Source organism: Macadamia integrifolia, chromosome 6, assembly GCF_013358625.1.
Source record: "Macadamia integrifolia cultivar HAES 741 chromosome 6, SCU_Mint_v3, whole genome shotgun sequence".
NCBI classification, from domain to species: domain Eukaryota; kingdom Viridiplantae; phylum Streptophyta; class Magnoliopsida; order Proteales; family Proteaceae; genus Macadamia; species Macadamia integrifolia.
Genome location: NC_056562.1, coordinates 15,568,212 through 15,580,902, shown reverse-complemented (window position 1 = coordinate 15,580,902; position 12,691 = coordinate 15,568,212). Strand labels below are relative to the sequence as shown.

Sequence of the window (12,691 nt, the reverse complement as noted above, 5' to 3'; positions counted from 1 at the left end):
CCGCCCCCGCCCCCGCCCCCGCCTCCGCCACCCTCTCCCAAAGAAATACAGAGAATTTATACTCAAAAATTGAATTACCAAATGGATTTCTTGAAATATTTCAGATCGGTGCAACCAAAACAATTCCAATTTCTTGACCAAAAATCTATATATTTCTATATATTGACTATATCATGAAATCAATCCGAAATTGAAATTCAAGTCGAAATCAAACACGCCCGCGCTAACTTCCAAATCATTAAAGGATACTAGACAGTAGGTTTATAAATTTTATAGGCAAGGGATCCTGCCAGGCTAGCTTTCCCATGCCTAGGCACAGCTGGGCATGAAAATACCCGGATGTAACGAGGCTCTTTTCACACCCAGCTGTGTTTGGGCGTAGGGAACACTAGCCTGGCAAGGTTCTTTTCTCCAAATTCTATACATACAGTAATGGCTTATGTCCTCACACCCAATATTATAAGAAAATGTCATTCAAGTTCACTTCAATATTTAGCCCTGCAGATTCATGGCGTGCTTGGATGGTTATCCACCAGAGCTAAACCAGAGGGGAAGATTGGATTCTATCCACGGGCTAGGTAGGTTCCTGCCATATTCTACATCTTCTGTCTTCAAATTCTTATTAGCTGAAGATCAAGTTAGTTTTCTACTCTTTTCTGAAACCAACAATACCCTATTATTCCCTCAAGTTTCAGTTTCTCTCTATTTCTTAGAACTTGTCCAAACTTGAGATCTAACATTTTGGTTATCCATTCTGTGAAATTCTGTCTCGAGTTGCCGAAGTAGGGATATCAGACCTAGCAATGTAGCAACAGAAAGATGCTCACCCAGCAAGGATGGCAAACTCCCTAAGAAATGCAGCATATACTAACCCAAAACTAATTTAAATTTTTCAAAAGTTGAAAAGCTACAACCAGCAAAGAAATTCAAATCACCTGTTGCTAAAGAAGGATAAACTTTAGCAAACGAGAAATTGCTTGCAGACTTGGTACCAGATAAAGTTCCTGAATATCTCTTGGTGCTCTTTTGCTCTACAGCACCCCTTATTCCTATTGAAAAAGTTGAAACAGAAACGTAAGTAAATATCCCTTACCGGGGGAAAAGGGGAAAGAAAAGGGGAAAAGGGGAAAAGGGGAAAAGGGGAAAAGGGGAAAAGAGGGGGGGGGGGAAGAATAGAAAAATAACAGGGAAAAGAAAGAGTAATACAAGAGAAAACAAGTGGGAGAATGTTATATACCAGATGGTGACATCCTAGAGGCTGCAGCTCTTGTGCGAAGGGATGGAGGAACATAAAAGCAACTCTGCCACATCCACAACATAGTCAACACATGAAATCTTAAATCCATGAAAAAACAAGAACAATTCAACTGCATTAAATCCTAGAAAAACAAGAGCATCTATTCTTCTTGGTGCATTCTCTGTAGTGAATCCATAGTTCCCAAGAAGCGCACACACCTGAAAAAAAGGATGTTGAAGGGCCTCTGCTGCTGTCGGTCTCTTCCTGGGATCCCATGAACAAAGTGACTGCAAATTCAAAATGGCATGCAGGAATAAGCAAAAATCATGCACACAAAAAAATCAAATAATCTACATGTTCAGTTGAGAAAATGCCAATTTGTAACAACAAAAACAGTAATGGCAATACAAGAAGAGTTGCTCCCCACCCCCCCCCCCAAAAAAAAAAACCCCAAATTTCTAACTATACTATATACTTACTGTTATGAGGTCGATTGCATCCTCACTTGCCGATGGTATGAGAACAGAGAGATGAACACTAGCAAACTGCAATGTCAAATTATAAGATTAAACTCCAAAAGGGAACATGTTACCATCTAACCCATAAGAGCAAAAACAGAAATCTTAAGAGAACCCAGGAGGGTAACTAAGTGCTTTAAAAGCCAATCTAGTCAGGATTGCCTGATCTGGATCAGAACGGTCATGTGCAACTCCAGAAGTCAAGAGACGGCCAGAGACGGTCTCAGCCAATCCCTGTTGAAACCAAGTGTTTAAAGCTTTTTTCTGTCAGGTAGATGATATTGACAGTTGAGGCACTCGGGTAATCAACTCCAAATAACATGCGCCCTGAGGAATTTTTTTTGGGCCTCAAATTGTGTAGAATCCATAGAGCAGAAAAGGCATCTACACTGGCTACATGGATTGCTAGTTGGTACAAGGGTGTAACACTAGCATGGTAAAAAAGTCTACTGAGGATTCTATCTACCCCCATAGCATAATGATTTCAATGATGGCTGATGGGTAAAAAAGATAACATTTAGTAATGGGACTTCATGAAAGGGTCTATTCGTTTTTTGCGTGATGTAGCATCAATCATTGCTTTGGTTTACGAAGCATGAATATATAATTAAAAATTAAAAATAAAAAAGCACACAATTAAGTCTAACCTGGGGAAATTGATATTTGATAGCATTTGCAAGTTGAAGTCCCTGTGCCCATGAATTCTGATCAGGGCTGCCAATCACACCACATATTTTGTATATCTCGTCTGCTTCACTGCATTAAAGGAGGAGATAAATCCAAACATGTGATTCCATTGATGAACACAATATGTAACAAGAAATACAAAAAAGAAATAAATCTTATGACTCATAACTCCCAAAAGGGGCAGGATGAGTACACCAACCCCCAACCCCACCCCCCCCCCCCAAAAAAAAAAACTATAAATTGCCCTCACACAGACTGTCCACATGAACCACTACACAAGGGGGCTCGGTAGTGCAGTGTCCCACAAACCAGATGTTTGGTAGTGTCAAAATATGGATTATCACTATAATTATTTTATCTACATGTTGTGTCTTAAGTCCAAACCATTCATCCTGCCAATGAAAAAGACATAATGAACGGACCTGCCAATTTCAATAATGATAAATAAGCAACAGGATGAACTTGGACATAACCTTGGAGCAACTAATATATAGATCCTTTTAGTACAGACTAACATCATGTTCTAACCAATACCACTGAAGAAAGAATACCTTGAGCCAGGAAAAAGAGGACGGAGAGTAAATAATTCAGCCATAATAGCACCCATTGCCCACATATCTGAAAGCACCACACAAAATAAATAAAAAAAAAAAAGTGCATAATCCAACGCAAGCACAATCACATAGTAGCATTAAAATTCATTTCACAGCTCCATAATGCACTCACCAACTGCAGAATCATAAATCGATGACTGCAACAGAACTTCAGGGGCTCGGTACCTAAAGAAACCACATTGATAGAATTAATACTGTACAACGGGAAACAAATTTAAAAAATGGATCTGTAATTCCTTCAGAGTACCAACCAACGAGTAGAGACATATTCCGTATATGGTGGCTGAGAACAGATTTCTCGAGCAAGACCAAAATCGGCAACTTTGATCATGTCTTTTGTAACCAGCAAGTTCTCTGCAAAGCATCAGAATGTAGGTTACAGTCCTCATGCAGGCAGATAGTAAGCTAAAGATATCATTTTCACCTAACAAGAGAAAGGGTGAAGGTAGATAGTATGTTAACAGGTTTTGTTCTAGGCACTTTCAGCAGCACTTGATGGAAACCAGTCAGACAATAACAGCACCAGCAGCCAAAAAGGACAACCCTATTTAACCATCTTAACATAAAGCATGCTGGTTTCTAGAAAATGTAGTAGGAAGATGAGGAATAAGTCCTTAAAGTTCATACCTAAGATGCTAGAAATACCAGTAAAAAACCCGTCACCTCTAATTGTTATAGCATTAAAATAAGAGGATCAGTGATTACTCATCTTCGAAAACACTGAAAGGGTAACTTGGTCATCTTACATACTATAAGAAAATGAGCATAGAGAATCACTAAAAAGTAAAAACTCAGTTTATAAAATGTAGACAGGTTTCCTGTACTAACAGATTAGAAATAAATTCCAGGTATGCACACAAATATTTTCCAAATGGCAGATTGGATGTGACTGAAATTTTATGGATGAGTAGATCTTATGATTCAGATAAATCAACAAAAGTGGGCTTATTTTCACTAAAATAAGCCTTGGGTTTTAATAAGCCACTTTTATGGCCTAAAATATAGGTAGAACGAATGAATACAAGATTCAATTTGTTAGGCTCTCTTTGGTTGGATTTCTATTTCAATTTTCACTGACTAAATAAAATGTCAACAAATAATTTTTTGGTCAAGAAATTGAAATTGTTTGGTCACATCCATTTATAATAATTTCAAAGACAAAAATTTGTTCACTAGTCCAATTTTGAAAATGAATTCTCTGTTCTTCCTTTGCAGTGGCCTTATGAAAAGAAAAGAACCGCAACGTGGAGAAGCAGCTTCATAAACACAAACCATGGCACGTTGTGGAGCGCAGCAGAACCACAGCGTGGACCAGCAGATCAGTTCGACCAAACTGTGCGGGAAAGGAGGTTGCGCAGAGGGGGTAAGGTGTTCCACAGAAAGGGTCCAGGAGAAGAGGGTGGGGAGGGGGTTGAAGGATATGGCACAGGGAAGGGGATGCAGTAAAAGAGGGCAGTGTTGGGTGGGGCGCAGATTGCAAAGGGGGAAATTTTCTATTAACATCACAGGATCAAACAGACTCTTGCATGGGAAACTCCCAGCCCCATTCCCAATTCAGTGGAGTTGAGTATCCACTTCAAAGAAAACAAAAATGAACAGAGAATAAAGGACAGTGGTTCTGCATTACTTTGAAAAGGGTTTTCCATGAGAAGCAAAATGAAAAACTATTAGCACCCACAGCGAAAGAAGTTGAGGAGAAGTTGTCAATAATAGATTTACACAGAGAAATAGACATAATAAAATAGAAGAGAAAAACATATCTGACAAAGGTACCTAAAGTTGTTTAGAGATGAGAGATGGGTCTTTCGTGGGCTACTATTAAATGGCCAGACCAGATTTGGTCCAACTGATTCTCCATGTTTCAGGTTGACTGGAGAATAAGTGCTAGTAAGAGAGAGAGAGTAGAGCCTTTTTTTGGAGCAAAAGAGGGGGGTTGGGTCAGCGGTTGCAGGTGAGGGTTTTTATGGTTTAATTGAAATTACAATTTTGATGAATGAAGTTGGATTCTAGCAATCTAGCCTTTGGGTTTGTGGTGATTCAGACCTCTATTATGCAGTGATTCAGTACACTCCCAGGTGACGACTCCAAGGTTGGGGTACTGGTGGTGATTTAAGCCCTGCATATTAGATGGTGATTCCACATCATATCCTTTCTATCTTCTCTTTCTATTTTTAGTTTCAGTTTCAATTTCAAAAACCCCCAAATATCCCATCTTCACATCAAATTCTAGTTTTGTTAAATCTTTTGATTCCTGAATTTGTTTTCGCTGCTCTGCTCCTACTTTATATTACCAGTTAATCAACTGTTAAGAGCCTTAATTGATCACTGGTTTGAACCCTCATTCAGGCTATCTATTTTGCAGTTATTGAGCTATCCTTCCCCAAGTTGGATTAGTCCACGACATAGTTTTTAAGGCGCTGATGCAATCCAGAGATGGTAAGGCAATGCTCCGCCTTATGTGAAGTGGCATCTTATGTGTGTGTGTGTGTGTGTTTTTTTTTGACACATTTTTAAATTACTTGATGATGATTCCAAATATAGATTTTTTATTGGTAAGTGTATGGTTTTGTTAACACTTGAGATGTATGGGATCAGCTTTACTCCACCAAAAATAACCAAAACAAACAAAACAGAAGCACGATTCACAAACAGGGTTTGGATTTTGTCAAGGGTTTTAAGAAAGGGCTTTGAGAAGGAATCAAGGAACAAGGAAGAACCACTGATCCAAGCGACTATTTTGCTTCGGCAACGGTGAGCTTCATCCTTCTTTGGTAGGAGTAGGAATATAGTGGATGACCTTAGGGCTTAGGCACTCATTTTGGCATCATAGACGTAAGTATAATAAATACTTGTATTTTTTATGCTTTCTTTTCTTAATATTTATAATTTTGTTTCATAATTATGTATTTATATTATATGTTAATATGTTTTGATGATTGATGATTGATAAAGATGAACTTAGTTTATTCACTTTATTGATTTGTTTTCTTGATGAATATATTACATTGGTATGAATATGAACCTTTAATATTTATTTAACATATAAGCAATAGAATTCAACTAGGATTTGAGCCAAATAGATTGGTTTTATAAAAAAATTACACAGGAACACTTTAGTCAATAAGACGACGCTTTATGCCCGCCTTATCGCTAAGGCGCTCCGAAAGACCCTCAAACGCCTCCATCGCCTTACAACCTTAAAAACTATGGTCCACGACTCAAAATCTAACCCTAAGATTACATTGACAATTTACAGGACTGGTCCGCAGTCCATAATGGACCTTCTACCAGAATTTGAGTATAATCAGACAAGTCCCCTTTCAGTATCCAAATTTCTACTAATCCTGTTTGTCTTTCTTTCCTGTGATCTAATCGGAAGTTGTTTAGCCACTGGTGATTACCATTGCATTACCTCAAGGGCCCATCTTCAGAAGTCAAGTTTCGGCCCAAACATGATTTGTGGAGTGGCAAAACAAAACATTAAAAAATTAAGAGAGATCCAACAGTGATTAGAACCAATAGGTATACATAAACATTTTTTTACAAAGATGCATGTCAATAAATGAGAGGCATTTGATTCAATTAGGCTCCAACATTTAACATGTGGCTAATCCAAACCATTTACTCCATCCAACAGTCGGAATTGCCACGACACATTCCCACATGGCACAAATATAGGTGCACTAGACCAGGTATTCTTCCTATACCCACTAGACCAAGGTGTTCTATGTTAGATTCATTATAGAACAACTTATCATTTTCCATACTCGAAAACGAACAGTTCAACAAAATTATGTTAGTCACATTTCATCGGGGAAAAATATAAATTTTAACCATGGCTAAATGTTGATGAAATTCTTGCGGTAAGGGGTCCCCAAAAAAAGAATACATAAAAGGGAAACAAAGTCTTCCCAGAACAACCACTCAATAAGCCAAGTGGAACACAACCAAGTTTCCAATGCAGCATAACATTGTTCTTTAAGGAGAGATTTGAACGAAAGAAGATGGGGGTGGGGGGGGCCTAAGCAGTAGTCAGGACCATAAGAGCTAAGAGCATGTTGCTAAAGCATTTTCCTTTTTCTTTTTCACCTTTTTAAGAGAAGGGAAGGAAGAAGAGATTGATTTGCATCATCTCCTAAGAGAGGATAAAAAGACTAGGTAATAGAAATAGAATGTGTACCAGGCTTCAGGTCACGATGAAAATATCCACGCTGGTGCATATAAGCAAGAGCTTGAAACACTTGAAAACACCAGTTACGGACTTCAGTTTCTGAGAAGAGCTTTCCCCTATCTTTCATTAGTTGGTATAGGTTGCATTCCTGAAATAAACAAAAACATTGTATGAGTCTTAAGAGTAGGTAACACAATATGAAGGCAATTATACCATACCAGGAGTTCTTAACTTACCATGTATTCAAACACAAAGTACAAGATGTCATTTTCTCTAATGACTTCCTTGAGCTTCACAATATTGGGATGGTTCATCTTTCGCAATGACTGCAGAAACAGTGAAATGATTGTTAGATAAAAACTGAATCACACAACAAAGGCCTCAAGGTGAAGGACAAGTATTTACCTTTACTTCCCTAAGATTTATGCACTCCTCCCAAGAATAGTATTTTCTCTTCATCTTTTTTATAGCAACCTGTAGGGAGAGAGAAGTACAGAATATGAGAACAATCTGCCAAGTGAAAACAGGGACATTGCAACACAAACTAATGAATCTACACGTACAACTTCACCAGACTGCTTATTTATAGCCCGCCAGACACTCCCAAATGTTCCATCACCAACTTCTTTAATTATCTTGTAACTGGTACAGATAGAATTTTTTAGCAAATGTCAACATAATCAAAGTCTAGTGTTCTTGTATTACAAATCCCAACAGAAAAAACAACTTACCGGTCCATTTTTGTTGGTGAACAATAAAGAAAGGTTCCAAAAGCTTTTGCCGCCTCTTCTTATTCAATAAAATAATGTAGGATCTATCAATGAAAAATGTGTCATTCCACTTGAAGGAGTATGATACCAAAGAGAGATCTCAGCGTATGCAATTGAATATAGACAAGCTCTTCGGCAAATCCACCATCAACATTGACTTCCAACATGCATGAATACAAGGCCAATATCCTTCTGATGGACGGTCTTCCAAGCCTTATTCATAAAGAACTCCAAATTCATGGCTTCATATCTGTAAGTGGAGATGGATGGCAAGGAAAATCGCATACTGCAAAGCATCTTGCTTCTGACTCCAATATCATCCACTCATTTGACAAGTGTATGAGAACTTCAAATTCTCCTTTATTCTATAGAACTAGCAACCAGGATTCTCAATTACCAGATAGCTCACCACACGAGTCCAGCATAAACCAGGAATAACATATAACTAAAACTGAAAAGCCTGCATGGATTGGAAGGAATAGAAATATCTACTAGTAACTATCTATGAAACTTCCATTCATTTACTTGAAGACTTCAGCCCTGTGATTAAAACACATAAGAAAAAGTTAGTATCTCATGGGGAACATATTCACAAAACACATCAGTTCTGGAAAACCAACAAGTTGTATCATACCCCACAAGATGTTTCCAAAAAGATTTCACGCCAAAGCTGTGTTGGTAATGCACTATTAATAGAAATAAAGTCAGACACAAGTCCTAGCAAGCTTTCATTTAAAAAATCGAATCTTAACATAGACAACTTACTTGTATAACAGCAACACAGGTCCAACACAAATTTCAGAAAAAATTTGCATCAGGCCTCCTATAGTGATCATTTAATTTCAGCCAGCAACTAAGTGGAGTTGACAAAGGAAACAAGAAGGAATTCTCCAAGGACACAGAACCGCCAATTGAGAACCGTTTGTATTGACAAAAAGCAATACTGGAAGCAGTTCGACCAGATGCGCACTTGCTCCATACCTCAAGAGAGAACGTTAAGGGCTTCGGATCACACTCAGAAAAAACCTGACAAAAGCAGCTGCATTATTAAGTCCCAGACTACTATGATAAACCAGTAAAAAGATGAAACAAACTTGCAATGTACAAGGATAAGAAGCAAGCAAACACAGTTCAAACAAAAAATAAGACAAACAGAAGTCATTGAAGACATTGTAATTAACAGAAAGCCAATCATATAGATGAAACCCATGCATTGACACTTAGACCTCCAAGATGTAGCAAAATAGAAACATTAAGTAAAGAGGAGCAAGGAAGGTCATAAAACAAAACCCTAAAAGGAAAAAACACCAGCACAGCTAGCAAGAAAAATCAGAAGACGAACACGCTGATGAATTTCCGGAGTTAAGACCTTAAATTCACATGGCAAAATGTCAAAGCAAAATTCCATTTTTTCTGTGTGATTAAATCCTACCACTAATAATGGACCAAAATATTATTGTACATGATACCCTTAGGAATATTCCAAAATCCCAGATCATTTTAGCAAGGCTACGAACAAGTTAGCAGCTTATATGCTTAACAATTGCAGTGATACATATCATAATTTTCTTACCACCTATCTGCTAAAATCCAGAAGTTTCATATATTAAGAAACAAACACACACAAGAACATATAAAACATTGTAGTTAACAGAAAGTCTTTCAAAAAGGAACTACATCAAAGAACATATAACACAAAGTCATTTGTAAAAAACTAGTTCAAATAAGCATATGAAAAAGTACTACAAGATGAGGCATTAAAGAAAGGGGAAAGAGAAGGCAAAACAAAACTAATCCAATAGAAGCAAGGAACTCCATAAGAATTAAGCCTTAAGATTACGACATGCAGCACCACCCCAGACAGATTTCTGACATAATAATAAGCAAAACAGAAGATGAGCATGCTAATGAAACCCCAAACTGTAAGACCGTAAAATTCACATGGTCAGCCAACCGAATTCAACTCTAATACATACACCAACACGGCATGCTTGCAGAAAACAAGAAAATCTTCAGCGACATCATACAAGCCTCTAACCAAGCAAATATTCTATCAGAGAAATTCTAATAAAACCATTTAATGAAACCCTATCGCTACAAATAAACCAAAATAACATTGCAAGTTGAGTCCAAAAGGAACCAAACCTCACAGAAAACCTTAAATCTCAAACATAAGAAGCCCTAACCTCAAAAAAAGAAATCAATAATAAACAACCAAACACAAAGGCCAACCTGACTAAAACAAGCCCTAATAAACATAAAAATCCATCAAACCCCTCCCTATCTCTCGGGGGAAAATCAATCCCTCAGATTCAAATTCAATCAAAGAATCCGCGGAACAAAATCATGATCGCAAGACCCCCGATTAATTCCTATTAGATGAAACCCTTGTACATCCGATTCTCAATCACCAAGAAACCAAAAGCCTATAACAAAGAACTAGGGCACCATGAGGCCTTGATCAAAATATCTCAAGACAGAAAACCCTAAAATCAGAAATCATTATTTCGATCCTCTGATGCATGACACCAAGAGAGCTCCGTCTTCAATCCAAAATCATCAACGCAAGCCCCAAATATTGAATAAAAAAAATCGAATAAAAAAGAGCAAATCGAATTAAATCAAACAGATCAAATCAGATGAAATCAGATCAGATCGTTGAAGAAAAACTAATCGGAAAACATAAGGAATCGAGATCCAATACCTCCACGCCTAACGGCATACCCTCTCCCTCGCCTCGTAAGGGCAAAGGTCGAATCCAGAGCTTCTCTCTCTCAGCAACCGAAGAAAAGTACCAAAATCTTCGTAACCTTTCAGAGACGAAACCTAAATAGGAGATGAGAAACAGATATGAACGAGGAATAACCCGCGATGCTCCTCGACCGATATATATCAGTAGAGAATTGATCTGTTGATTCTCAGAGTAAGAGTATAGATTGCTTTTTAGGCTTCCTAGAGACCGTTGGATTACTCATCTTTGGACCCCATCTGTTGATTAATTATATCGTATGGTGGATAAGGGATAGTATGACATGTTTTGTGGGCCCATGTGCGGTTGTGATGTCATATGGTCCATTATGGTAGGTGGCGTTCCAATGTTTTGCTTCCCCTAATCTTTGAATTAGCCTTATTCTTGTTTTCCAAGGTACCATGCGTGGTGGCACTTGTAACAGGGTTGGGTGTCCACATGGTTAGCTAGAACGCGTTTTAAACGTCAGATTTTATTTTATTTTATTCTATTTTATTCTTTCTTGTTTTTTTGAGAAAAAGAAATCTTGGCTTTCAAGGTGATCTAAATGCAGAGGGAGGTAAAATGACTCTCTTAACCTTGATTGATTCAAAGTACTAAACTTCACTTGTTAATTGGAGTAGCTAGAAACCTATCAATCGTTGGGATCTTTGCTACATCTTCATCGTGAGATCGATCTCTCAATTTCTACTACTCTCCATCATAGTAAACTATTTGGATTCTTTTCTTTTTTTTTTTCACCTAGTTGAATCCTCCACTTGTTATCAAGACCCCATCCCCAAAACCATTTTTGAATCAATCAAAAGTGCTACAATAGAGCCCTTCTATCCTTCCCTCATTAAATTCATCCTCCACTTGTAATATTTTCATCATGTATAGGTTAACATTTAGTCATTACATGGATTCAAATTAGTGGATATCTATTTATTGGCAGGCTCCATCCAATGGAGCCCAATTAGAAATAATATTCATAATGGATTAATGAACTTTATAATTAACCGTCTTAAAGTGTAAAGTATATAGCGAATTTATTGATGATTAGGATTTATTATAAAGCCCAATTGTTTCTTCATTCTGTCATTTATTGGAAGTGGAAGGACTTGCGTTCCTCTATCTTTGCTACAGTTAATGAACCCAAAGGTCCATAAACCCAATTTAGTATTTCGATGAAATGTGCTGAAGAAAGTTGCATTTAAATGATGTTACTCCAACCAATTTGAGTGAGGAGTTAGTACTGTGTGTGGATGTGAGAAGAAAGTAGCCAATTTAAACTGGATGACCAAAACTTTGAAATGTGTCTTCGATTTATGATTTTAATTTATTTTTTGCCTTTCCACCTAATTAAAGGATCTTCTAGACAATCGGTACCAAACTTTTTTCTCTCTCTCTCTCTCTTTAATATATTTTATATAATAGCAACCAAACAATTTGTATTATGGGTTAATTATTATTTCTACAAATTATTTCTAAGGAACTTAAGATATATAGGAGGGAAAATTCAGGAAGCCTCACCCAAATGGCGGCTTTGGAAATTTCATCAGAAGAAGGCTTAAAATCTAGTCGCCATTTTCGAATCAAGAACTCTTTTAGGATAGGTCTTTCAGAGCCTTCTTTCCTGATCTATGACCACCCTCGGCCTCTTTTTTTCCGGGTGATTCACTTTCACTCCCTTATACTTATCCTACGTTTACTCAACTCCCCTACTCAAAAGCATTTTTTCTGAATCCCCAAGAAAATAAACTTCTACATCTCCTTCTCCCCTAATACTTTAAAATACCTACCCCTCTTTTCACATGTTAATCAGTTGGTCATAATTTTTTTATTAGCGTACCATCCTTGCATTCCATCCCTAACCTTCACCTTTCACCATCGTTGCAACCCCCTCACCTTCCACTCCATCCTAGCTCCCATCGCCCCACCCCTCCCCTCCCCTCCCCTCCCAATC

At 37.7% G+C, this 12,691-nt stretch overlaps 1 protein-coding gene across 2 annotated transcripts in view; it reads right to left on the bottom strand.

Moving 5' to 3' along the window:
- Positions 1–10,864, bottom strand: part of LOC122081855 (cyclin-dependent kinase F-4) — a gene marked incomplete at its 3' end in the record, with an annotated part of 12,761 nt that extends 1,897 nt beyond the window's left edge. For both annotated transcript variants that reach the window (XM_042649207.1, XM_042649208.1), the window contains 16 exon segments: positions 936–1,049; positions 1,238–1,301; positions 1,456–1,524; positions 1,717–1,782; positions 2,403–2,511; positions 2,994–3,060; positions 3,169–3,221; positions 3,308–3,410; positions 7,237–7,375; positions 7,464–7,553; positions 7,633–7,701; positions 7,791–7,869; positions 7,959–8,537; positions 8,632–8,683; positions 8,763–9,023; positions 10,702–10,864. In XM_042649207.1, coding sequence (XP_042505141.1) covers positions 936–1,049; positions 1,238–1,301; positions 1,456–1,524; positions 1,717–1,782; positions 2,403–2,511; positions 2,994–3,060; positions 3,169–3,221; positions 3,308–3,410; positions 7,237–7,375; positions 7,464–7,553; positions 7,633–7,701; positions 7,791–7,869; positions 7,959–7,966 — 1,030 coding nt within the window.
- Positions 10,865–12,691: the final 1,827 nt, after the last annotated feature.